General features: G+C 41.0%; 1 protein-coding gene across 3 annotated transcripts in view; it reads right to left on the bottom strand.

The window, feature by feature from the left end:
- Positions 1-27,446, bottom strand: part of vps13d (vacuolar protein sorting 13 homolog D) — an 84,981-nt gene extending 57,535 nt beyond the window's left edge. For 2 of the 3 annotated variants that reach the window (XM_069184033.1, XM_069184034.1), the window contains exons 1-25: positions 27,356-27,446; positions 26,032-26,223; positions 25,016-25,093; positions 23,584-23,774; positions 22,952-23,032; positions 22,450-22,566; positions 20,864-20,968; positions 20,502-20,672; positions 19,598-19,698; positions 18,680-18,848; positions 17,638-17,739; positions 16,953-17,166; positions 15,917-16,099; positions 15,353-15,483; positions 14,594-14,660; positions 13,849-14,028; positions 13,170-13,300; positions 12,054-12,186; positions 8,758-11,022; positions 8,443-8,594; positions 5,609-6,694; positions 5,436-5,526; positions 4,005-4,131; positions 3,134-3,314; positions 148-372 (exon numbers count right to left, since the gene is read on the bottom strand). In XM_069184033.1, coding sequence (XP_069040134.1) covers positions 148-372; positions 3,134-3,314; positions 4,005-4,131; positions 5,436-5,526; positions 5,609-6,694; positions 8,443-8,594; positions 8,758-11,022; positions 12,054-12,186; positions 13,170-13,300; positions 13,849-14,028; positions 14,594-14,660; positions 15,353-15,483; positions 15,917-16,099; positions 16,953-17,166; positions 17,638-17,739; positions 18,680-18,848; positions 19,598-19,698; positions 20,502-20,672; positions 20,864-20,968; positions 22,450-22,566; positions 22,952-23,032; positions 23,584-23,774; positions 25,016-25,093; positions 26,032-26,128 — 6,378 coding nt within the window. In that variant the 5' untranslated portion in view covers positions 26,129-26,223; positions 27,356-27,446. The remainder of the gene's footprint in view (positions 1-147; positions 373-3,133; positions 3,315-4,004; positions 4,132-5,435; positions 5,527-5,608; positions 6,695-8,442; positions 8,595-8,757; positions 11,023-12,053; positions 12,187-13,169; positions 13,301-13,848; positions 14,029-14,593; positions 14,661-15,352; positions 15,484-15,916; positions 16,100-16,952; positions 17,167-17,637; positions 17,740-18,679; positions 18,849-19,597; positions 19,699-20,501; positions 20,673-20,863; positions 20,969-22,449; positions 22,567-22,951; positions 23,033-23,583; positions 23,775-25,015; positions 25,094-26,031; positions 26,224-27,355) is intronic. The other variant, XM_015337087.2, reaches the window with a different exon arrangement.
- Positions 27,447-27,878: the final 432 nt, after the last annotated feature.

The following is a 27,878-nucleotide window of genomic DNA, read 5'->3' as shown; positions in this document are numbered from 1 at the left end:
GATTAAACACAGATATGAGCTTTCACGGAGAACTTGTGAGTGAGGCCAGAAGTTTGCTAATCCAAGAGGAAGATGCAGAGGCACAGCACGCCAGGCGACGGAGGTGCGGACAAGCCGCCGAGCAGGAAGCAGGAAGGCAGGACTCACCAGAGAGGGGAAAAAGGCATGGACCATGGTCAGTTTCTCTACCTTGTCTCGTAGGGAGAAGGTGCCCCGGGAGCCGGCCCGCAGGAAGCGGTTGCGCACCCGCAGCTGGCCCAGGTTGGCCACGATGAGCCGGGGCGAGCGGGCGCTCTCGGGGATCAGGAGCACGGGGGCGCCTGCCTGAATGTCCAGCAGCACCCGGCTGGCACGCTGTGGCCGCTCGCGCACCTGGCACGGGGACAGACGGGGAGAAAGGGGGTTTCTTTTTTTCGGGAAAAAGAAAGGCAGAAGGGAACTACCATCGGCTTTGAAACGAAAAATCAAAGACAAATCTCCAAACCCCGGTGTTGAAAACTTGTGCAAACTGACTTGATGAGATTCCTTTAAAAAGCAGTGGGCTTCACAGCGCAATAAGCTTCTCCGGAATCAAACCAGTTATCTGTGATCTGATGCTTTCCTCTGTGTTATAAGCATGCAATAGATGTTTTCCTGGCCATGCCAATCAAGTATGCTAGTACAAGCCAGAGAAGGCCTACACAACTGCAGTTATGAAGAAATACACAAGAATATGGTATTTTCATGACATTCAATGCATCACTGTGCCATTATAATAAAAATCCTATTTGGACCAACGCTACAAAACACTGCCACTTTCCTTCCTCAAAAAAAGAAATACGCAATTCAAAATATCCAGGACAAACTGGTAAACAGCTTTATATTTGGTAAAATCTAGTTTTCTTATCTCATTTTGCTCTTGACTTGACCATGACCATTACAACCATGACTTGATGTCTGATGATTCTCATGGTCACGCATCTGCTTAATCATTTATAAGACTGTTTTTTGTTTTACAGATAGCATAATGTTTTTTTTCAGGTCAAAGCACTTTAAAATCTGGAGCACAGATATTAAAAAGCCTTGTCAAAGGCCGGGAGAGTGACCCATTTCACAGATCAGCCTGGATTGCATTCAGGACATAAGCCTGCCTAATCTTCTCATGTTTCAGAACTGCATCAACTAAGTGAGGACTGAACATTCCAGCTGCGATTTAGTTTCAATCACATCTGAAACTCTTAAAAGCCAAACCAAGGCTAGAAGGGAATAATTAAAGCTTTTGTTGAAAATAATATATACAGATTACCTTCCGGAAAGACCATAATGCACAAATTCAAAACTATTAAGCAAGAGGCTCTGTGTCATCGGAATTTGGTTTTAAGGGACAGTATACAAATCATATCAGTAAAAGTGTAAAAAATAAACAGACATTATGATAACAAGGAATTAGGAAACATTTTGCTGTGCATTCCTAAGTTGCAAGATCTTATGCAGGCAGAACATATGCTACAGTAAATCTTGTGGTAAGCACCTTATAGCTGACTCACAGGAAATGTACCATAGAAAGCTTTAGGTCTTGCACAGATATTAAAACTACAGCATATTATTATGGAAAAAAACTGTTTCCTTAATGTACATCACGTCTTTACATCTTCTCTTTCATACTTGAAAATACAAAGCTACTAAGTTGCAAATAATCAAATTAAAAAATAAAATTTTAATGAGACAAGCTGCTTTTTAAAGGGTTAACCCTTTTGTTGTGTGTCTGTAGGAGGGTGAACTGATGTATGTTTAATAGGGGACAATGCTGAACTGCTTAAAGCCAGGTCTTTAGTACTGTCAGAAGAAGATTTTGGGGTATACATATAAATGGTTACTCCAGACTTTGGCCTGTTAGTAATATTTCACTCAGAGCTCCTGGTAAGATTTATCTGTCTTCATGGATAACTGTCTCATTCACATGTTACTAAAGGGAGGAAGGACTTATATCAACAAGCTAATTCCTCACTCTAAATCTTCCACATTACTTGAGGTTTATAGACCCCATATAAAGCTGGAACTGAATGACTATAAATCACCGTTTCATGCAGTGACTGGGGATTAATCCCATCCATCTAAATAATAAGCCTGTGAAATATTAAGCCCTATGTCCACTTTCATCATGGGAAAAGAAATATGCAACAGCAACAAGCTAAGCTCATGTGAAAGAAGTGTTTGACATGGCTCTGAGCTCAGTTTATGCTGTTTGCCTATGTATGAGACCAACAGTCTTAGAAAGAGCAGAAGAGAAGTGACAAGGTGGAAAAAACAACATCCCAAGTGATTCAATTGGCAAAAGCACACATTTGGAATATTGGTTGCACCTCTGATCCAGGCAGCACCATCTGGAGCTTGAGCTAGGCTATCGGTAAAGGTAAATTTATATCGGAACCATAACAACTCGCCAAGCCAGAGCTCATCCCAGTTTTCTCCGACTTCTGAGTGATACAACTGGCTACGTGCAGTAGAGAGTGGGTTGGGATTAGTCAGTCATCGCTCTCTCAAGTCCAAGCGACACAATGACCATTAAAGCCTCCTCTCTTGCAGACACAATAGTACTGTTAAAGAGGGACATGGCTCATAACTGGAGATTGTAAATACACTTGACCCTTGTCCAACACAGGGCTTATGTTCCTCCAAAGTGTATTGTAAGTCAAATCTGTGTTGGAGAAATGTGACCTGATGTAATTAATAGGGATACAGAAATGAAGCCATGTAAAGTCATCCATCAATACCTATATATACACATACGATTTTTGGCACTACCTATACTGAACAGTAAAGGAAATTAAAATGTAATAACAATATTGTATAATAAAAGCATAAAACAAATACTGTTCATATGGCAAATTAATAAACATTAATGTACATTAGTGCACATAACTGCACGTAGCCAGATTTTCCCCATTCAATGGATATTTTTTCCTATTGCTTTTTCCGTGCATAATCAAATCTGCATTGGGCGTACCCGTGCTGGAGAAGAGCTTAAATATATTTTCTTTTAAAAAAAAATCCTTTCACTATGCTGACCCAGAACTGAGCTTTTTCCATGTAGGAACTGGTCTTTGCAAAACGCATTTGATTCTAAATAGAATCCTGTGGTGTGGGTACGTACAGCCTGGCCTTCCACTGCTGCTCTCTGCCTGCCAAGGACATCTTGCAGCTGAGTGAAGTGTTGGATGAAAGCCACCACCTCAGCCTGGAAGCGCTGGGTGTGGACGTACTGCACTGATGCCATCTGCAAGCACACTTTCATATCACACTCTCGCTGCAGATAGGGGTCGGGATCTCCATACCTATGAAACAAAGAGTAGCATTTTCTCAGTATCCACCAGTGCAAACCCATCAGCCAGCCCAGGAGATCCTTGGTTCTCTGTTGAAAAGGCCTCTTATTTAACTAAGCTTCCCCCCCCCTTGATAACATCTGCTCATGTTTGTTCCTCATCTGCACCCGACACGGAATAAACACAGTCTGCTCTTCAATCAACACATCAACACATGCAAATTCCAGCCGTAAACATTCATGAGGATGGCTGCTAATTGTATTTTTGTGATTTTCTCCAAAATATTAACACTTTTGCACACAGAAGCTTCTTGGAAAAAAAAAACTTGAACTAACTCTGCATTTTTTAATTGTTGAGCCCCAGTTGGATTTAATGTTCTTTCAAAGTCAAGAATCCCAGCCTTCCGAATTGCTTAAGAGAGAAAGAATAGTGCTTCTGCACCATATGGTACAAATCAGTTAAAACAGAGGAAAAATTATGGAAAGACTGGGATAAAAAAGGGCAGTGTCACTTCCCCATATTCAAAGATTGTTAATAAACTTATACGCAAATATTCCCCTGTGTTGTGGGAACTAATATCCAACTCATATTGTAAAACAACTCACACCCAAAGTTGAAAAGAACAGTCAGATATTAGGAGCACCATGACTGTGTTCGTTCTTAACTGCAAACCATTATTAAATGCAAGTCCGAGAGAATTACTTGTAGATGTCAAAGACAAGTGCCTCGCCCCCTCGCGTAGTGAAGCGCTCCCTGTACAAATCCCCATGAGGAGTCAAGTCACTCAGAGACAGGCTTCCCAGACTCCCCTGCAGCACCAGGTCTCCATCTGCAACATACAAAATAGGGCTGCTACCACAAGGTGTCCTCAGGCCTGGGGCATGGAGGACAACAGAGACATAAAATAGGATATCAGTTTAAGCTTAACTTGTGCCATGTGACATCTGTCCTAAGGCAAAACAAGAGTAACTGGCAGGAGTAACTCGCTGTTCTTTGATAATGCAACTGAAAGCTACATATGTGCCGTATGTGAGTTTTGTATATACAGTAGGGCCTTGACATCTGCAAATTTAACATTCTCAAATTTACTTATTTGCAATTCAAATAAGCCGATGGGGTCTTGAATGGATGAAGAGGAGAGCAGGATGAAACTGAGCTGAAGGTTGGCTAAGGATCTGCGTATCCCGCGGCCGGCAGAGGAATCCTACTCCGTTGGGCCCCTGAGCAAGGCCCTTAACCCCAACTGCTCCAGGGGCGCCGTATAAATGGCTGACCCTGCGCTCTGACCCCAAGCTTCTCTCCCTGTCTGTGTGCCTCATGTAGAGCAAGTTGGGGTATGCGAAAAGACAAATTCCTAATACAGGAAGTTGTATATGGCCAATAAAGTGATCTTATCCTACTTCTTTTGAATTAGTGGCACAACAGACTAGGATTGAGAGACGAACCCAGCTAGTGAGTGAGCATCTCCCTGCCCCTGCCCCCTCAGTTATGAGCCCTGCCCAAGTACCCACTACCCCAGCATTCGCAGCTCAGCATGGTCTCGTTTTTATCTTTCAACAAACACTCCCGATTGCGTCAGTGTTATGGGGAATGACAGGCTGGAGACAACTTTACAGGCTCTCTGACAGTTTTATTGCCCGTTTCATTACAGTGCAGTGTGTAATCATGGAGGCAGAGTGAAAAAGTGCAGGCTGGATGTAGAGAAAGGATTCATTTTTATTTCAGCTGATTACTATAAGTTTTTGATTACTATTATTTCCTTTACTCGATCAAAGTTATTGAAATGAACTCAAAACAAACATATTAGTGCTTTAATAATCACATAAGGGTGAGTTATGTCTTATACGCATATATCGTATACTTTAGTACATTATGCAACGGTATAGGAGAGGACTTGTTGATGTGCAAATTTGGATATTCAGGAAGGTTTTCTGCACTGAAACCTCATGAATGTCAAGACTACACCATATTTGGTATTTGAAGTCTCCATAAGCAAACTACAAAGTTCTCTTCAGGCAGAATATTACTGCAAATAAAAACAACGAAAGTAAAAAGATCTTGTTTCCTTGAGTGTTTCAGAACAAAATCAACTGTAATCAACTGTAATGAACAGAAATAAATTAAATTATGTACCAATCATTTCCAGGTGGGCAGACAGTTTGGAGACACTGGCCTTGGCAAGCTCATTGGTCTTCTTATTCAGGACAAGAGAGAGCGCGTGGACCTAAACAAGAAACCCGGAGGTAAGCAATATTTCTTAATGTGTGACCAAATTCTCATCTTTTATGTTAGATTCAGTTCATTACCTTTAGATCCACCTTGGTGTTGACCTTCTTCTCCACTTCCTCCTCATCATCAGCGGATACTTCGTCGCAGGGAGCTGTAGAGTAGGGGCAGAACAGAGGATGCCCAGGCATGGGCTGGGGGGAAAAAGCTGGCACTTTCAGGGCGTGGTTGTTGGCGGTGGAGCCGATACCAAAGAAATCCAGGATGACCACCCAGGTCTGCAGGGTGATGAGGACGTCCAAGCAGTTGAAGTCCACGTCCACACTGCGACCAATGCTCCCATAGCGGCTCTGGAACTCTGGATGGTGCCTGTCCACCAGAAGGATGTTAATGTGGACCAGCGAGTCATCAAAGGGAGGCTCAGGATGAGGGGAAGGAGTGTTGCGGGAGGGGGAGGGTGGTGGGGTGCTCGGACAAGCCCGAGTCTCCTTATTCTTTCTTGTCCCAGCGGCTGGGGTGCTTGGGTGCCTCTGGTAGAACTGGAACACATTCTGGGCCTCTTCCATCTGGGCTGGAAGGGAGCGCGGCATGTCTGGGAACTGAGCATTGGAAGGTGATGGGCAAGACTGCGAGAGGTACTCCTTGGGACTGAAGGTAGAGGGTTTTGGGGCTCCCCGGGATACCATGAGATGTTTGTATTTGGAATCGGGGTTGGGTTCCAAAAGGTCTTCCATCAGCAGAGAGCGTAAGGTCAGCTGCACCGCCAAGGACTGGGGGTGATCTTTAGTAAACTCTCCTTCCAAGTCCTGAAAGCAGAGGCTGACTAGCCCCTGGGATCCCCGACTGAGGTCGGCGCTCAGCTGCACTTGGAGTTGTGCCACCCGGAAGGTGGCCCTGATCTGTGTGAAGGAGGGGGGCTGCCTGGGAGGGGAGAGAGGTCGGAGAGGCGTGGGGGTGGACAGGGAGGAATAGGACAGGCCTGTGGAGGGGGGGTCTCGTGCGAAGAGCCCCCCCTGGGGGTCAGGAAAGCGAAGCGGTTTGGAGCAGGAAGGCGTGGGGGGCGGAGGGGTGGGGGGCTGGCTGGGTGTCGCTCGATGGTCCTCAGTGAAGGTGAGATTGTCCAAGGTCTGGAGGACCTGCTCATAAACAGGCTTCGCAAGTGACACCTGGTGGGAGGATATGGAAGAATATTATTGCGACACGACCTCGCAACGAAAAATCTCCCTCTTTACCAAAAAAATATCGTGATTTGGGACTTTGCACCTGGAAAAATGCTTAAGGAATTAATAGGAGACTAATAAATTCAGTTAAGCTTTTGTGGATTAGGATCTATAGGTTCCTCTGCTCTCAAGAATGAATTACGAATCGCTGATGTAGATTAGTAACACGAGGGTCACTCAGAAAGGTTTTAAAATATGATAACTAACAATTTTGAAGGACTCTGAAGGAACACTCAGCAACAAGAAGTGGGGAAGTTTAATCTTACAGCACCACAAGTTGCATCCATTTCCTTTAATTATTTAAAAAATAATTTACATTACTTGCTGAGTGACCCTCGCTTTTTTGTTAAAACATGGAAACATGTATTCAGCTGTACAGAATACTTTTGACTGGTTTCATTCACTTCATTTGCACACCAGTACTATGCAGCTGCTTTGTATTTTGCAAAGCAGAAACTCAGGTGCACAGAAAAAAGATCAGCATGTAGTCAGATGGACTAGAAACTAGGATTCTCCTTAAACTTGTAGAGCTAATTCAAAAGTACCTCAAAACGTTTAAGATAAAATAATTATTATGTCAAATATTTACCTAATTTATGGAATAGTAGGAATGGCCTAATCACTGTTCTCCATTTACAAAACATGTTAGAAATTATTTATGTATATTTGCTGTTATTAAAATATTTAATGAGCACACAGCTGTTTCACAACAATACTACACAATGCTGGACTAATCAATACTATATTTCAGACCTGAAGGGAATAAAATTAAGAGGCTCATGCTTTCCTACAAATCAGCCTTGCCTGCCAAGCACAGCTTGGAAATCAGAAGAGCAATGCGTTAGTGCCACCTTGTGAGAGAGAAAGGAATTGATTAACATGACAAGATACATTTCAACAATACCAACAAGATGTGCATGGCTGTAATATGCTACAATTTCAGGCTTAATTTAATTTGGTCTGTATACATATTTTAAACACTTTACAGCTGTTATTTGATCTACTCTACACTTTTTGAGACAAATCTTTCATAAATCGCTTGTACAGTACTTTATTTTTTTGTCTCCAACATCTTGAAATAACACTTGCCTTTAATAAGAGCTAACTCCCTTGAAGCACTCAGGCTCTAAGATACAGTATGCTTATCAAACACACCTGCACATAGTTTCTATCTCAGATGATTGGCGCTATTAGTAGACTAAATCAGGTCTTTAAAGAGGAAGACAATAAAAATGAAGCAGTAGGGTTTAAGTGAATTCCAGTAATAAAGACACTACTGAAATAAGGAAATACAGTAGAAATAGACTGAAACATATAGCAAACAGAGACCCCCTCTGAGATGTGGAATCTCAATGCTCATTAAGTTTACAAAAGTGAGGATAAGTAGAATAGTCCAATGCTAAAATGGAAGGAATCCAAAATTGCTAATTTACTTTTTAAAGTGGCAAATGTCAAGAATGCACTTCAGGGTGACATCACAGCAAGGCATTACAAATTACAAAAAACTATTGCCAGTCATTAGGTACAGGCAGAGCTCCCCTGCTGTTAGCTTCATCAGCTCTTAAGTGTAATACATTACAGAAAACTATCAAAGCTAAGTTTACAGAAGTAACAGACTTTCATGAAATGGAAAAGGTACACGGAGCAAGAAAAACAAATAATACATCCAATTAAAGAGGGAAATGCCAGTTTACCTGCACAGTATTGACAAATTTCCCCTCTATTTTTAGCAGGCCTGTGCTACGAAAGGACTCTTCAGAGGACAGGAAGGAAAGCTGCGAGTCTTCATCAATGGGGACTTTCTCTAGGGTGAATTGGATGGTGGTGTCTTTCAATATGTGAAAGGCTGCAAAGCAATTTAGATAGGATCAATGCAAATTAAATCTCTCGCATTCCATTATAAAGCATTACTACCCATACATTATTAATGTATTCTATGTTATCTGTGTAATATCAGCCCTTGGTGTGTGTGATATATCTCAGATATATATCTGTATCACATTGCTCACCTTTTCCAAGGTTCAGTGACTCAAAAAAGTCATGGCGGGTGAACTGAGGCTCCTCCTGATTGATACTGCCATTGTGGGAAGCGGAGCTGGAAGACAGGCTGCGGTCACCACAAGGAGCCTTACGCAAGTCCAGGTGGCTGGTGTTAAGGGAGTAAAGCCTAATGTCTCTAACTTCTACCTGTAGCCTGTTTCCCTCTGAGTTGTCTTGACCAGCCAAAAAGTTCCGGATGGTGATGCTCCCTAAGTGTCCCACCAAAAGCTCTGAGTGGCCTGGCTTTCGTGGAATGGAAACCACAGGTGAATCAATACTGACATTGAGAATAAGCTTGACAGTGAAGGCATCCAACTTGGGCTCCTCCTCGGTTTCCTCAAGTTCATCGTCTTCAAAAGGGAAGCTCCCTCTGGTCTTCTTCAATGGGGTCTCAAAAAGAGAGACCATGCCACTGTACTCTGCAGTTTTGGAGACTAGCACAGTGGACACTTTAGAGGCTGCACTCTTCAACATGGACCGGAAGTTGTCCTCCACCTCATTGGCAGACAGACTGAGCTCCTTGAGGAACTTGGCAGAATGGTTGTAGTGCAAGGAAGCCATTTGAAGCTCAAGTGAGCATTCTTCCCGTGTCCTTTCCAGAAGATGAAACCTCAAGGCTTCCGAGGGTGTGCCAGCAACGTCAAAGAAATCCATCGCTGGAAAATTCGAAGCATTTTCCACATTTCCAATGCTGATGACAAATTGACTTTTGCCACCTTCCTGAGTCAAATCCACCAGCTGTAGGGATCCAAGGGACCCATTGACATCCAGTCGGCCTCCCATGGAGACATTCACTTTTGTCCCATTCACACTAGCTGTGGCAATCTTCATCCCTTTCTTCTCTCCACCTAGCACGGCACCTGTGATCACAGTACGAAGGAGCAGTACATTCAGCCTGTGAATTTCCACAGTCACCTCTGTGTTCTGGTCATATGTAGACTGGAAGACCTCTTCTGGACCCATACCATCAATATGAGGCTGAGGTAACTGCTGCTGGGCAAAATAACTCCAGTTGTTTTCCTCCTTCTCTCTGGGAAACGACTTCTGGAGGAATTTAAGAAGCTCCACCATCGTCTCTGGATTTAAGATAATATCCAGGTTGTTTACTTGCACGATGGTCACTTGAAGGGAACTGTCCAGGTTCATAGATGGGCAGTCGGAACTAACAAATTGGTACTCCAATTTGATGAGAGCTTCCTCGTTCTTAAAGACAGAAGGAAGAGGTGAGATCTTATCAAAGGAGACGCCAGGAGGGAAACTACCATGAATAGCAGATGAATCCGGTGCTTTTGAGTCAGGGGTAACAGGGGACTGTGGCTGACTCTCCCGGAGGATGCCAGTAGGGACATCAAAGCTGAGATGCTTGTGAGAAGCCACCAAGAGGTCAAAATCAGATCCATATGTTTGGAGGGTGTCCACCAAGAGGAGTCCATGGACAGTGAGAGAGACTTCAGCATCATAGGGCCGCTTCACAAAGTGGGCATTAGTTCCAAAGACTTTTAAAACAGAGATGTAACGGCCACCACTCTCCACACCTAGCTGCATATAGTTGATGTTGAACTCGGCAAGGAGAAGTCTAGACTCCACCAGGACTTCTCTGGTGTGCTGCTCAAGAGTCATGACGCTCTGGGTAAGGTTCTTGGTTGATCCCTGCATCTTCCACTGGTTTTCATCCTTCTGGAAGATTCTCTCATGACGCAAAAACAAAGGATCAGAAGACTTATTGCTGTCTCCAGTTTTTGCTGAACCTATTTCTTGTGTGTCTGGACTGTTCAAACGGGCCAGACAACTCCGAAGGGCTGCCACCTTCTCCAGGTTGATATGCACTTTGAGATCAGGGAGGGTCCCTGATAGTACGGCCCCAGGAAGCTGAGGATCTGAAGTGTAGCGAAGCCGCTGTTCAAGCTGTAGTAAGACGTTGAATTTCTCCACCACATGTGTGGGCCCTACCTCACTCTCCTGTAGGTGCTTCCAATTGTCCTTGTAATGACCAACCATAATTTGAAGGTCTAAAAAAGACAGGGAGTATTTCTCATACAGGTTCCAACAATATGGAGGAAATTTCTCAGCCAGTTCCAACGTGGAGTGGTCAGGACTTTTGCCTTCATCTTTGACCTCTATTTCTGGCTCAGGGGGAGGAGATCCTGGGGGTGTAGCTAAAGGTGTCTGGTACTCATCGTCACTAAACTCCTCTCCTTCCATCGGGGTTATCCTCGACTTTGTTTTGAGGTCTTCTATATGGGAAAAAAGGGAAAGAAAAGCAGCAGAATAAAAGCATAAACCTTGCAAATGCTCTTCTTTTCCATTATTATATAGCTATGTTTTATAAAATCAGAACAGAATACAGTGCCTTGAAAAAGCATTCAAGCCCTTTCTATGGGGTTCCATTTTGAGAAATCTCAAAATGCTGCATACACATTTTATAACTTAATTTTTATATTCAACACCTAAATGACCAAACTGAAGACTTTCGGGGGTTACAAAATTCTATCTCATCTGGCAAGAAAACTCCTTACTATACATCTGAAATATGACCTAAATACTTTTTGCAAACCCTATGAGGAAATTGAGGTAAGTTTCCTGAGGTGTCTTCAATATAGTTAAATGATCCATATTTTCTCCCAACTCAAACATTAAGCTCTGTTGTTCAATGTTCAGTTTCCTCCCACCCAGTTGCTTAGGTTGGAGGTTGCTCAGGTCTGATGTAGGCAGTGTCTGGGTGGTATAATGCACCTCGCATGCCTAGATAATTAAGAAGACTGTGTTCATGTATTCAGAGACTTTATTGTAAGCTTCTCTTGATCTGTGTTTTTCAATAACCTTATCCTTGACTTTCTTTGAAAGCTCTCTAGTATTCATTCATCTTTGCTTGAAATCTACTACCCATCTAAGGAATCTAAAAGAAACAACTGTTTTTATTATTAAATCATAAGAACCACTAATTTAGGTTTGTCGCAGTACAGGGTTTGAATACTGATGTAATCCATTTTTCCTTTCATATTAGTTAAGTATATACACTTTTTTTTGTTTTGCTTGGAAGTATGTTGTTAATGTAACAAACATAAATTGCTAATTCCAAGGTGTCAAGCTTTAAAGCAACAAAATGTAAAGACTGCAAGTATCTGAATACTTTTGCAAGGCACTGTACTTTCTACTCATATTTTTTAAATGACTAGAAAAGAGATTTTACAATTCTAAGTGATGTGTAAAAGCAGTACCTAAAATACACACTACAAAGAGAAAAGAAAAGCTAACAGTCTGGTACCTTGTGAGTTGGTGAGAAGAATTCTCCCCAAATCCACTACAACCAACATGGGGTCTTTGGACTGGAAATCATCAGGAAAGATCACCTGAGGAGCGCATATATCCAGCTTCAGGGTCCAGCGCTTACTATTTTCCTACAAGGAGAAATAAGATTAGAAATCAGAACAGCCACAACATTCCATGCAAAGCCTAAGCAATTCAGGGTTAAGGCCATAAATGTGTGTGTGTTTGATGAGGCAGAGGTACAAAACAGCAGCACTAAATGGTAAAATGTCAAAGCCAAAGGAGACTCTAAACACACAAGATTTATTAGTGGTCTTGCTTTAATTGCTTCTGTAAAAAACTCAACTGAGAATACTCTGCTTACTTGCTGAAACCTTGGTGGCTGATGAATGAGGATTGAACTACCACCTCGATCATTAAAATTAAACAGACACAGTGAACCTGAGGATAACTGCTAGAACTATAAAGGAGAAGTATACACTGTGGGTGTAACACGCTCTCTTAATTAGACAGCAACAGCCTTAAGCTAACCCCCAAAACAAATTAATACATCAAACAGAAGGAGACTCCTTAATCTACCATGGAAGCATAGCACTCACCCGAGAGATGTGCAGTTACTATTATGAGATTTGTTTTAAGTCTTTTGTTCTTACATATTTTAGTTGTGGCATTATACTCATTCATTTCTATTTTTTTAGTCACAAAAGCACAGAGCTGCTGCAGTTCAACACAGTACATCTAATTAGTCATATCTTGAAAGCCAAATTTATTATTCCCTAGAATTACAGCATAATCAAAGGAAAAATACTTGCAAGCTGCTGACCCACTTGTCAAAAACATCAAATTTGTCAACAAATTACACCTGTAGCTAAATTATTTTTTTGTATCCAACATTAAATGAATGAACTCATACTTGACTGCACTGAAGGTCTGTTGTAAGCAGCATCTTATAAATACTTTTATACCCAGAAAAACAGATGTGTTTTTGCGCTTATCCAAAGAACTGTCCAAAATCAAAACAGAGCTCTATAAAGAAGCCACATCAAATCTATATAGGTGCAAGGAATTAACATTATCTTGTTTAAGTAAAATACAGTTAGGAGGGCTGCCTTACGATAAACTCTCCCACAAGGAGCTGATCAATTGTCTGCCGGATCTCAGCTTTTGTTTGCATCTTCAGCTTGTTGTACTGCCTCCTGGCTGCCTCTGCTACTCTGAGCTCCAACTCAGACTGATATCCAAATCCTGGGAAGAGTAAAATGAGTAGCTATCATCCAAACAATAAGAAACAACCACCTTATGTCTTTATAGAATATGTCCAAGTTTATGAAGCATAGTGCATTACCTGTCAGGCACTAAAATGATCAGAGGACCTCTTGATACAATAAGAAGTTAACAAGTTAAAGAAAATTGCATTACAGGACAGACAGGTATCTTACATGATACATAATACATTTTAATCCAAATTCTAGAAGTGTTGCCTCTACATGTCTGAATAAAAATGTAAGTCAATCGACATTTATTTTCTTGCATGTGTTTCACTTCTTGATACAATGTCTGCACAGAATGGTTGCAATGTTCTATGTGAGAAAGAAATGTCCTTCCCTGAAAGTACCGTTACTTTGTTGTCATCTTCTTCGGCACATTTTGGATATAAAACACAGTGATGGGGAAACCACATATAAATGCAATTATTTATTTTGAAACATTTTATATAGAACTGTAAATTTAAGTCCTTAAATCCAGAATTTCTGGTATCTCATCCCGAGCCTTAGCGTATGGACCTACTGTACCTGAAGTGTGGACTCGACCTTTGTAGAAAAAGTCAGCCACCTTCTTGATTGCCTGTGGGCTGTAGATGATGTTAAGAGGACTCGTGGTGACCTCAAGGCGCCTCTCAAAGTTGTTTCTTGCTGGGTTGCGCTCATAAATCATTTCAAAGACAGGGGGCGTTGTAGTCTCCACATCTGGGGCTGAGACCATAACAGAATAAAGCAGGCAATGAATCAAACTACAGAATGGGATAAGGAAACTGTTACATCAGTGGCTTACCTACAATTTAATCTCGATTTCCTTTTCTTCACAAGCACATCATTGTTTGGAAGAGTGTATCTTTCTTTGTAAACACAGCAAATAAAATTTAAAAAAATGTGACTTCTTGTGTTCTCCGTGTGAACCGTACAGGAGAAAGTTTATTTTTTCGTTTCAAGGAAAACTGCAATGGTAAGTAACACGATGTTAAAGATTTTTCTTACAAAAGTAACTCCCTATAAAAAATAAATAAATAAAATGCAAGGATAAAGGAGAATGACACACGCCCAAGTTTCAATACGTTTTTTTAGGTCCATGGGGGTCTCTTTTTTTGAAGCACTTTCCAATTTCCAATTTGATGAATAACAAGTATATTTTAGCTATCATAGACTTGTTCTGCAAGGAAGAATTAGATATGAAGTCCTGCAAATACACCACTGCAACTAATTTGACTTCAGGAAGAAAAAATGAACGTGCTTTGCAATGAATACAACATAACAGTCTTACCTGATACAGGAACATCTGAACCACTAGCTGGGCCAAACGGTTGATTGAATGCCCCAACAACCTTGTTCTAAGAATGGTAAAAATGGTCAAAAGAACTTCAATTTAAAATTAAAGTTTTTTTATTGTTTTAAGCAGTAACATTTATAAATATACTGAAATATTTGAGTAGTTTTAGAAAAATGTAAAAAACCGCCTGAAAATATAAAGAATTACTTCATATTTTTATAACTAACAGAGTATATGGAATCAGTCATATATTCTTTAGCCGGTTTTAAACTGATTGAGGACTATATATAAGGATTATTCAATCATGTTTTGAACTATCAAGACATTTGGCACACAAATAACATTGAACATGTTTTTCAGACTCGGCATGCCTCATGTACTTTAACTCAGAAATGTGAATGAACATCTCCTTTGTTCAGATTCTTAAACGTTCCCTTGGATTACTTCTGAAGAACATGTTGAACAAGAATAAATAACAAAGCATATAAATAAAAATTAATTAGAATAAAAAACATTGAGAAGCTGTGTGTAACTAGACCGAATACTTATGGAATTACATCTTTGTGTAATGGAAGATGCAAAGTGATACTTTTACTCACTGGCAGATACTATAGCCCATCTGATACTATTCTGTAATCTCCATGAAGATGCACCGTAATTAACGCATAGTTATAATGCAATGCACTGTGGACCGAGCATAGCTCTACAAATAATTAGCTAGCATGCCACCTTCCTCCTGCTCACCGCTCTCACCTGCTTAGGGGACACGAGGAAAGGGAAGATGGTGCCCTGTGTGGCAAGGTCTCTGAGAAACAGCCCCTCAAGCTTAACGGAAAGCAGTGAGGACTCAGTGCGAGGAAGAGACTCCACTCCAATCTTCACCCCTGAAAGGAGACAATCTGTCAAGCTCTCAAATGCACCATGTGCAATCATAGAAATGTGAATTGAGTACTCTGAAGTAGTTAAAAATGCATATTAGTAAGCACTTTGGGGAACATTTAAAATGGTTCAGGGTTCATATTTCTCAAACATGGGCACAATGAGTACATGAGGCCACACTGGCCTGCTGGCTACATATTAATCATACAAAAATTAGATTCTTTAGAAAATAGTACTACTTTTATGCATTATGAACCTATAGGGTTCTAGACCCTGATATGCTTTTGGTTGCAAGGATTGAGATGGGATTGTCAGAGAAGCCACATGGAACTGGACTGAAGCAGGGTTCTAGCGATCTACAGGGGCCGTGAGACAAAGATATCAGTTTATAGGATTAGGGTGCATGTTTGAAACAGAGCATCAGTTTCAGCTGTATACCTGAAAACTCCAACTGGATGAATCCAGTTTCCTGGGGCAAGAGGCTCCTCCTGTCCCGGTGGAGAAGGGTGATCTCTCCCTTCTCCAGCAGGAAGTCCAACCGTGCAAAGAGATGGTCCCTCCGAGTGACGCTGTTCAGAGTTTGGGAGTCTTCGAGAGGGTCAAAGAGTTCTTCTGTATCCGCTGAAAAATATCATTTGCATCTGAACCAAGTTCCTGGTTAAACAGCACATAAATACTGTCAAGAAGACATATCTATTGTATTTAATGTTTATTATGTTTGAAATAACATGTTATACTTCAAAAGCATTTGATACACATGAACATATGATATGATGCATCTAGAAGTAGAGAAGTTATGCATTCAGAAGCCATTTGATTAAGTTTCTCATGAAGAATTAATTTTCAAATTACAGGAGGTAGGCATTCAGGAAAAATGCATGCATTTGAGAATTGGTTAATAACAGAAAACAGAGGCACAACTATGGAGTGAGTGTTCAAACTGGGTTAGTGTGATTAGTGGAGTACCTCTGGGATCTGTATTAAGACCACTGCTCTTCCCAATTTATATCAAAGATCTACATTCTAGTACAGTCCGTAAAATCAAATGTTATGATGATATATTAGGAGGACTGGTAAGCACTGTAGAAGCAGCAAACAAAATCAGAAATATCGAAATAAAATTTTATTGTGCATATATGTGGCAGATGTTTAATTTAGTCAAGTGAAGGATTTTGGTATAAAAAAAACAAACTATAAACTACACAATTAGAACACTGGCATAGAAGAGGATACTTCTGAAAAAGCCAAGTGTTTTTCTACTAGAAACTGTATGTGACAAAGGGCTTAATATCGTTTGAAACTGTTCTTATGTGCTTGAAAATAAAAAAGCATCTATATTAAAAACTCAAACATTCATTTGGTCAGTTAATTCAAAATGGATTCAGCAATTGTGCTATCAATAAAGCAAATGGAACACTGAAAAGAGGTGACCCCAGCCAGATGTTACACCCCTGTACCCAATGCTATCTCTCACCCAGTATGTCCCACGTCTCTTGGCCAGGAAGCAGCCCTTCAGGCACCACGCCCGGGCCCTCCACGCCTGGCTCAGGACTCTGAGACTCGCCATACCAGCCACCCCACCCTGGAAACCAGGACTGCAGGTACTGGATCATGCCTGTGCTGCCACTCTTGGGGATGGATCCAGAAGGAGACCGGCTGGGGGGCTCAGAGATGGACTCCCGCACGCTCTGTGTTGAATGGAAAAACATGGTTAGTAGCACTCCATGTCACTTCTCCCCTGCTGTTCAGCTATAATGTTGTGGTTTGTTCCCTGTATTCTGGAAGCTAACTACTCAGTACATAATCTATACATCATAATTGCTTTCGAAGTCAGTTCTCAATTTGAAATGGTTAATGCTTAAATTGTTAACTCGCATAAATCAAAATTGCATTCCCTATGTAGTTGGGATTATATTGTAAACATAACAGGATGCAATTATGCATATTCAAGGCTTGTGCTTAATAATAATTATTAGTAAAAATAGAAATAATTATGAGATGTTTTCTCAGCTCGGCAACAATCCCAAATTCCTGTAGCCCTACGTCCACATTTTATGCTACAAACTATATTATCAGATTTTCCATTTACAGAATTTGGCTCAAAGTCCATGATGGACATACTCCCTGAACACCAAAGTACCCAATGTATCCCAGCTTGCCTCTGCTATCTCTTCTTGTTTGCGGAAGCGGTCGTGGACAATCTCTCGCAAGCACTTAAGCTCTTCCAGGCTCTGCTCATTCTCCACCCGCTCCAATTCCTCCTGCACAATGACAAGTTAGTGCACATGATTTAGAACAAACTGCACCAGTCTTCAATATTTACCATAAAAAGTCCTGCTATGCTTTTTACATGAATGCTGCATGTGAAGTAATCTGGCCTGTTCAGTCAAATACGTCATGAAAAGAATGCACCAGTGTTAAGAAAAAAAAAACCTGCATACTTACAAATCAGAACATGGAAGCATTATGTCACCACTAACCTCACTGATGCAACCTTTTATGTGAACTGTCATTCACCACAAACACAAACCCCATGGTCACATAATTTTAATGGGAAAAATATCTGAACAGGCCAACAATATAAGAATGCAAGCTTGCATCTCCTTCAGCTTCTCTAATGCAGGGTTAAGTCAGCAACTAAGTCAACGTAACCACTTGAGGAACATATCATGCTTTGTGTGCATGTGTGAATAACACTGTTGAGTTGAGCATTCTGGAGAATGGGATAGCACTCTAGACTCAGAATTAGGAGGGTGTAAGTTCAAATCCTGGGTGGAGAACTGATGTTGGATGCTTAAGCAACATACATCAGTAAAAGTAGTTCAGGTGGGTAGCTGCGTCAGCATGCGTAGGCTGCAAAAGAACAAGTAATAGGTTTATTCCATGCTGAAAAGAGAAGAAAGGAAACAACGTTTCGGCAGTGGAGCCTTCTTCGGGTGTGTGAAAAATGTTCTGTTTCCTTTCTTCTCATTTCAGCATGGAATAAACCTGTTACTTGTTCCTTTACATTAGTAAAGGTAGCTTCAGTAAAATGCCCACTTGTATAAACTGGCAGAAATGTAAGCAGTTTTGGATGAAAGCATCAAATGAAAGCAACCCACACTGCTATCAATAGAAAACCTTTTGATTTTGTTATTTTGAAACAAGTGGCTACATTAGCTGACTCACGCTATGTAAGGGATCCAAGCTCTGGACTCATACCTCCTCCTCGGTGCTCAGACCGACTCCCTTCAGCCTCTGGAAGTACAGGTTGGTGTACAGCTGGGCATCACGTGCCCTCCGCAGGGCGAAGTCCCAGTTACTGCGACGCCTTTGTTCCCGGATCGCACTCAAGTTGGCATTGATGGCAAACAACCACCATTCCCGGCAGCTGCGCACAGACAATTATAATGTACCTCGACTATACAAATGAAGCCATTATTGACATCATCTGTAACAGCCTGGCTTCCTGGACGTAAAATATTTTGCACACAAATCCTTTATCTGTTGTTGTAATGCTATAATATACTGCAAAGGGCAGTGCAGTGGCACTGTGGCTAAGGATCTGCGCCTGTGGCTGGAAGGTTGCCGGTTTGTATCCCGCGGCCGGCAGAGGAATCCTACTCCGTTGGGCCCCTGAACAAGGCCCTTCACCCCAGCTGCTCCAGGGGTGCTGTATAAATGGCTGACCCTGTGCTCTGACCACAAGCTTCTCTCCCAGTCTGTGTCTCATGGGGAGCAAGTTAGAGTAAGCAAAAAGACAAATTCCTAATACAAGAAATTGTATATGGCCAGTAAAGTGATCTTAAATGCACTGCACTGATAAGGGCATTTATTGTGATAAGATGAAAGAAAATGTTCATTTTTATGTTGATGACAATATATTTTTCCCAATTAATGCCTTTTCATGTCACTAAAACATCTTTCACAGAATACTTCACTGACAAATACGTTTAGCTGTCTTACACAACAAAGAAATACAAAATGTGTAAAAGTAGAAAATAAACACAAATTTATACTTCACAAGGCTTACTTAGTCAGATCCTTAACACAACGATAAAATGTTTATGGGCTGACTGTTTATGTTTTATATGTACAGATAGTGCTACAGAAAAGACTAAATTGAAAAGATGAACTCACTTCCCCATCACTGGGACTTTAGGCTTCCATTGGCGAAACAGCACTTCTCTTTCTCTCCGGTCAAGTTCCTTGAGGAAAGCCATGATCTGCTGGTATTGTACCTAAGAAAAGAAACATGGGCCTCCTTATGCATGCAACTGAGGTGAGTTGAGTAATTCCTAGACCCTCTAACTGGAATCTACTTCTCTAAATTACATTATTTTATTCTGTTTCACTTTTGGTGCTGGTATTGTACCTAAGAAGAGAAACATGGGCCTCCTTATGCATGCAACTGAGGTGAGTTGAGTAATTCCTAGACCCTCTAACTGGAATCTACTTCTCTAAATTACATTATTTTATTCTGTTCTACTTTTGGTGCTGGTATTGTACCTAAGAAGAGAAACATGGGCCTCCTTATGCATGCAACTGAGGTGACTAAGTAATTCCTAGACCCTCTAACTGGAATCTACTTCCCTAAATTACATTATTTTATGTTTCACTTTTGGTCACAACACACTCTCAGTGATCTTGTTTTACTTACTTCAGGAGTGTCTAAAATTTAGCATCGAAGACATGAATCTTACAGCTTTTACAAGGCTCTTTAAATGCTCAGCTGCAAAAAGACCAAGTAATTGTAAATTGGGTATTTAAGATCCAGCAGCTTTCAAGAACTAGATCTGATCATTGTTTATGTAGATATCACTATCTATACTCACTATCTAAACTGAGTGACCCCAAGACCCAGCTGAAAACTGGTGGGGAGGGCATACAGACAAGGAATAACACTGTCACTGACTTCAGAGCACTATCTGGAGACTAGAGTCCAGTCACAACTAGTTACACGTCCCATAAGTGGAGAAAATCCAAACCAAAACACAGAAGAGAAAGAGGACTGGAACCCAGCCCTTTAGGGAATGCTGCCTACCTGCGAAAGACGGAGGGACAGAGGTTCCAGCTGGACCTGGCCTTCGATGCGTGGGTTGTGACGGGAACGCAGGGGTTCTTTGGATGCATTTCTTCTAAGCAGAGCTGAGGCACACACAGGCTCAAAGACGTACTGGTGCTCACGGCTCTGCATGCATTTGGCCATCGCCTCCTGGATGGTAAATGGGGCAAAATCTCATTTTGTATGGCTAAAGCTCACACAACACAGTCACATTCCATAACACCAGGAGCAAGACACATGAACACCATGTCTTGCTTTTAAGCATTTCAAGCTGTAGTCAAAACTATGCAGTGGCAAGGTTTCTGTCATGCCAGCTCAATGTCTAAAGCTGCATGTTCTACCTGAATCTCTGATGGAGGGAGGTTACCCAGCATGACGCATTCGGTATCCCAGTACACACTGAACTCCTCAATCTCCAGCCGCTTCTGTCGCAGCAACTTCTGGGCCTAAGAGAAAAGAAGGCAATAACAGTGACAACAATTTCAAGATATTTTAGCTGAAATACATTTTGGTCATTATAATTTATATTTCAACTTTCTTTTATAACCACCACACAAATCAATGAGAATGAAAGGAATAAGGTGAGTACAGATCTAATCAATCTCCAGAGCTTTGTCTCAATCAGTACCTCCTCAGCAAAACTAATAAGTCAGTACTTCATTCAAAGTGGTCTGCAATAAATGCTTATGATTTGGGCCTGTGCACTCCCTGGATTTCTATCATCCTTTTTTATCATCGCATCCGATGTTATCATCGTAGAATCTTCTGGGTGCCTGAGGAAACTGCTCTTACCTTGTAGCTGACCTACATCACCACTTACTACAAGGTCTTTCAGTTCCCTCCCAGTTATCATTATGTAGGACACATAATCAGAGAAATTTGGTTACAGTCCTGACTGGAATCTGGTATCTTTATTTTCAATTCACTTAAAACCCAGCTTGCCAGCTAAATTTCTTTAAATTTGCAAAAGAGTAAGTAATACTGTATCAGCAGTTCCAAAAGATTGCTCTAAACCCCCTCTATCACAAATGTGCTCTCGTTCGGGTTTGACCACTGAAACTCACAACTGTTTATCATCAGTGATGTTACAGAAAGGGTAACAGAATAGTCAGACGTCTTATATTAAAAACCTATTTATTTTGACACTTTTCTCTTTTTGTATGTTGACATTGTGTGTTCTTTCTGCTATTGTATGGAAAATAACACTGTTAAAAAAGGTATGAATGAAGCACTGATGCATAGCTCTACCATGCTGTTGATTTTAGACATTTTTTTCCAATGTCAGTGGCTTTAAAAAATACTTTCATGGACAACCACAATTGTGACCTTATCACATCAAATATTTGCGTAAACCAGCATAAACAGTGCTAGAATCTTTACCATGTTGAGTTTTTTCTACAAAATTCAAGGGTGCATTCAATAAGCTTGGTGCTTCACACTGTTGAATGGCCTGTTAGACCGGAACACTATGGAATGTTAGCTACAGCTAGCAGTCTGAGTATCTCATGCTCAGCATATTTGTATGAGAAGAGAAGGGATAAGTCTGTTGAGTCACCTCTCATGCTTACAATATACAGTGTCTATAAACATCTAATTTTTAAATGTTAAAAATAGTTTAAATTTACCTTGATCCACATGATGATTTATAATCATAAACTGCTACATTTAATGACATCAGCACTCCACTTTAACTTCTACAATTTTCTCCACTGTCTGAAAGTACTATGCTAATCTAATCTTTCGTAAGAATTAATTGCTGCCTTGGAATCATAAAGATCTTATAATTCTATTTTAATTTGTGTGCTTTTGTCAGCTTATTTTCTCAATTAATGTTGCATTTGCAAATTGAGAATTTAAGACCAAATCATTAACTTTGGAACTAGAGTTCTGGCAAGCCCAGGCTCTGAGTCTAGCACTCCCCTCTTACCGGTTCTTTGGTTGCATTCTGCGCTGATACACTCTTAATGCACACACCAAACGCAAAAGGTTTCTCCGGGTTGGAAGACTCATCCTCAAATCTCAGGTGAACACCCTGTATCTTCAGCTATAAAGAGAAAAGGTAAATACACTGTGTGACAAACCAACCCTTCAGTAAGGTGACTGTAGGGATACGAGTTCATAAAACAGTGCAGGAGGCTTTATCACACAATTCATGCTGGATGTGTCACTTAAAAGACTCTTGAAAGAGATCCTCCCTTCTCTATTAATACTCAACTCAAGGCAGTATTCTGACTTCTTCCTAAATCCTCCCATTAACTCCCACTAACACTTTGAAAGCCCTTTATATACCAAACCTCATTAATAATTAACATGCATGTGATAAAGTGCAAACTACACCTCACTAATAATACAAAATTAATTGAGGGCCATTTCCTCTTTCGCTTTGTTGTGTTAGTGATTATGATACAGCAGTGCCTCTCATTACATACCTCAATGTTCTCCACAATTCTAGTAACCACAGATGCAGTGACTGAATACCAGTAGGACTCTCCTTTCTGTTGGCATTCGCTCTGTTGGCGTAGGACACAAAGTGTATTACTTGAGATGATAAAATCAGTGCTTCTTGACAAATTTCGCCTTGATCATTTCCCAGCTGCTCTTTCACTGAATGCCCTCATTACCAAACAATGTCTTCTGTTTCTTTTGCATTTATAGCATGCCAGTCCCCACCAATGCCCTCCAGCTTCAGCCTCAAAGTTCAGATTTCTACTGGAGCATCAGGAAGCAAAAGCATGCTGCTGACATGAATGAAACAGCTTGAACAAATCACAGAATGTATCAGACAGTACATACTATATATATGTAAATGGAAACTAGACTTGCATCTTTATTTCAGTCCACCTAATCTCAATTTAAACCAGACAGTCCCCAGTACCAAGGGTTTTTCCAAATAAAACCATGCCTTGCTACATTCAACATGATGGAACTGGTCACATATTCAAAAGGGGAAAGGTCAGATATAGTTCCTGTACTGTTTCATTTAATTTTGTTCATTATCTAATCCCTGCCTGCCTGTCAGCCCTTCCTGCTCGCTTTCACCTTGTGTTGCGTCTCTTCTCACCTTCCATTTCTCCTCCAGGGCCTGGAGCAGCTTCTTCTTGTACTCCCGCTCTGCCTCCTGCTCCCTCTCCTCCTCATACTCCTGGGGGTGGGCTGTGCCAACGATCAGGTGCAGCTGGGACATGCAGATGACCCAGGGGTCACTGTGAGGCCGGTAGAATGGGATCTGGAGGGTGATCTTCCCAATGAAACCTGTAGGACACCCAGGGTGAGAAAACCTCAGAACTGTTATTTGTTGACAGCTACAGATACGCTCATGCAAAATTCAAATCTGAAATACCCTTTTACAAGAGCCTAGGAAAATAGTAACAAGTAATAGGTTTATTCCTTGCTGGAAAAAAGAAGAGAGAAAACACAACGTTTCGGCCGTGGAGTCTTCTTCAGGAAAATAGTAGACACACATTCTGTCATTTCTTCTGGGTGATTAACTTTGTACCACAGTACAAACCAGAGAGAAAACTATCACTAATGCAGTCCAAAAGAATGTCATGCAAGAAGCACAGGGAAGGTTTTAGAAATCAAGTGCCCTGCTTACTTGTGTTACAGTTTTATAACTGCCTGTAGCTCTCATCTGCCTCTCATGCGTTAGGAAAGCAGCACAATTTTCACTTTTCAGTATTGCATAACTTCCTTAAAGGGAATGTATTACTTGTCTCCTGTTCTGGCTTTACTTAAACATGAGAAAACATTTTGCTTAATGCCTCCACAAATTTCTGAAATACAACATCTGTCAGTTTGTTTTTGTGTGTTTAGGAGTATGAGTGATGAGGATCTACAATTAGGGCCTAAAGTTAAGGGCACAAATCAGATTTATTAATGACAGTAAATACACCCAGAGACCTATAAAATTATGTGCCATACCATCAATGAGAAACAAAGAACCTATTAGAGGTCTATTAGTTAAAGAAGACCAAATCTCAATTATTGGTCTTTCTAAAGCATCCAGGCAGGCACACTCCTGAGTGTACAGTATAACACTGCTGCCAAGCTGACCTATGAGATTTTAATTGTCTGCACAGACAATTTTACATGTTCTGCTAGTCCCGTAATAGTGAAATATTAAATAGAACATACTAAAAACTGACAATACAAACGGAAGCATATAAAACATTCAACTCATTTTACCACAATTTTTCACATTTTGTCTCTGATTGGTAGGAAATATCTTATTGATTGTTTGCCTGTTCTCATCGCTAGATGTTTTAGGCGCAGATGATAAATGACTTACTGAATCCTAGGCATTCATTGCTAGGCCACTCAGCTACTGTACTTCCTTAGAAAAACTTAACGGTCTTTGTAACCTATCTGAGGACAGCTGCTGCACTTGAAACATTGCCACTAAACTGAACTGAACAAGACGATCACTATCAGCCTGATTTATGAATCGCTGGAAGCAGTATGAAGTGTGGGGGGTAAATTAAAGATCAACATACCTGCTTTGACCTCGAAAGGTAGATCAAACTCTCTAAGAGCATCCTTTCGAAGGGGAAGGTTTTCCAATTCAACTGCCCCTGCAAGATAAAAGAAAGATTCAAGCAACACTCTCAGCGAATGCAAACACGGGCTCTCACAGACAACTGCGGAGCCACACCTCAACTCTTCCTTACACCAGCTGTGTCAAAAGCAGACACCCACAACCTGGACTAAGCACCACACACTTAAGCTGAACACTTTCAACAGTGACCTGGTTTCCTTCCTGAATGTCCAGTCTCTCGTAACCTTTCTTTGCTGGTCCATTAAAATTACATTTGAAGTGATTAAAAAAAAAAGAAACTATGTTCCATACAAACATTCACCAGTGTGACTGCACCACTGCAAATCAACTGTACTCATCAGTGCTGACATGACCATACCTGTTTGTAATTAGAGATTTAGATATAGCTTTTACAACACACTATTTAAACACTTTATGTTGTAACAGGTTTCAAAAACTGTAGGACTCCATTTGTGAAGTCATCTCTTCTAATGAGGGCTTAAAAATTTACCTGCCACATACCAGATTCCATTATCGGCTGAATCATATTTATTAGAGTTCGGATGTCTTTAGAGAAAACATGGAAACAGAAAAAAGATCTTTGATATACCACATCACACCATTGCTGTGGGTGAGTTATTAACTTGAAAGAAACAGAAACAAGAAGAAACATACAGTAACAGACATAGAAACAGGAAGCAATCCAATCATACCCCACAATCTAAATGGTTTAACATTGCAATTTACCTAATTTACCTAGTGGAGGAATGCACATGTAAACATATAAAACTCATTTTTATTATGGAATTATTTTGATTTTCTAACAAGTTTGATTTCAGTAAATAATACATAAATTAAGACAAGTAATTGACTAAGACATAGAGGACCAGCTTATAACAAGAGCCACCTAAAAAGAAATCTCTGACATTTTGTTTTTGTGTAAACTCAAAAATACAAAGCTGAAAACAACTGTACCTTTGAGTAGAGCAATGGAGAGCTGGTCAGTGTTAAGGTTGCTGACATATTTGCCCAAGTAGGTGTTGAGTACCCAGGCAACCAAACCTTCCAACATGGTGAGATTCCAGGGACTGGAAAAAGGGGTGTGTGGGTGATGGGAGGTAGAAGAGCAGGGATTCAGCGATTGCTCTCCAAGTCACCCTCTAAAATCTAGGAATAGAAGAGACACTTAAGATCACAAGCAGCCCTGAGTGTCATATTTCAGTTTCTATTGATTTCTATACAAGTTAGATGTTTTACTTCTCCCTGGGCCAAGACACGCCACCTTCGTCGTCAGTTCCCAATGCAATGTTAAACACACACCTGTTACAAAGCACCCAGGTTAAGAGGAAAGCGTATGCTACAGCTAAGATTTTCTCAAGAAATGTGCAGCAATGTGAACATACAAAAATATTACAGGATACCCTCCAGTGTTCAGCAAAATAACCTGTTAAACAAAAAGAGTGAATTTGGCACCTTTGTCCTTACATAGCGTTTTCATTAACCTTCACAACTTGTCACAAATCATTTTTTATTAACTGTGTAAGTTTGGATGATTTAAAATCTTTTCTTTACAAAACTGCCTCTAACTCGTCACTTTTTTGCATGGTTGCCTCGTTTTCTTGTCCAGATATACAGTACACTAATGTACGTGCATAAGCCTCTTGCAAATGCTGATATTGGCTAGTAACTCTCAATAGCTACAGCTGACCAGAATTACTTGTATCGGAATGATGGTCAAGCTCTGCAACCCTGGAGACAAATTCATGCAATTTCAATACACCTCCCGGCTTTCTGGAACACAATTACTTCCCGCTTACTTCGTAGGCAGTCATGTATGTTGCTGGATTGAATTCCTTGACTATTTTAACACGACAGTTTTGAACCTTAGAGAGCAAAATGGGCAGTACTCGACTAGCGTGTTGAAACGCCAGATGTAGAAAAGCTAGGCTATCCCGATCTTACGCAAGCATGTCTGGAACATAAACGTGAGAATTGGCATGTTCGTTTTCCTTAACTATCATAAATCTTATCCGAGTATGGCTTCCAACAAAAATAAACGGCTGTTCTACACGTGGGTAATTGCGTTAGTATTTGCTAACGTGTAAATAAGCAAAGACACCAGACGTCAACAGCATTTTGTAACGTTATAACATACTCGTAAAACCCGAAACCCGTCTTGGTAGCAACATGACCGTCAAATAAATGTACGTTTTGAAAAACGCAAGGACGGCCAGAGACGCCAGTTTCTGCCGTCCGCCGAGTTCAATGAACTGTCCCAACAAACGAATGTGAAACTTACCATTTTGGTGAGCGTTTCCTTCAAGCGTAGCTCTTAAGATCATCCGTGGATGGGGAAGAAACATGAGTCCCGAGAGGACAGAGCAGGCAAACTGTCAGGACACGCCAGCTCAGGTAAAGAAAAAAAAACACACCTTTTTCTTTGGGATTCAGCCAATGGTCCGCCCTTAAACTACTTTCCACAAGAAGGGAGTTCAATTTCACGCACAGGCAGTGCACAGCGGTTTAGACAAGGTTGTCACTGAAACTGTCACGTAAGGTGAATTAGGCAACCAACATGGTCTGACATCGTGCTGCTGTCCTTGGCTTTTTGTCAGAGCTAAACGGCAGCTAGCTGTCAGCGGGGTGCCTGAATCCTCAGTGTTTGCTTTTTTCAGCTTTCTGTTTCACGGCGCTCTCCTCCCTTAGATGTCGGCATTACTAGCAAATAGCAGCACGCATATGCGCTTCCTTGTGCCTGTGAACTTTCAACAAGGCTTCCTGTCAACCTCAAAGCACATGACCAAAACATAGCGAATCGCCTT

The sequence above is a fragment of the Lepisosteus oculatus genome, chromosome 25 (genome assembly GCF_040954835.1).
Source record: "Lepisosteus oculatus isolate fLepOcu1 chromosome 25, fLepOcu1.hap2, whole genome shotgun sequence".
Lineage (NCBI taxonomy): Eukaryota > Metazoa > Chordata > Actinopteri > Semionotiformes > Lepisosteidae > Lepisosteus > Lepisosteus oculatus.
Note: the sequence above shows the minus strand (reverse complement) of the source record. Positions and strands in the feature narration are given on the sequence as shown.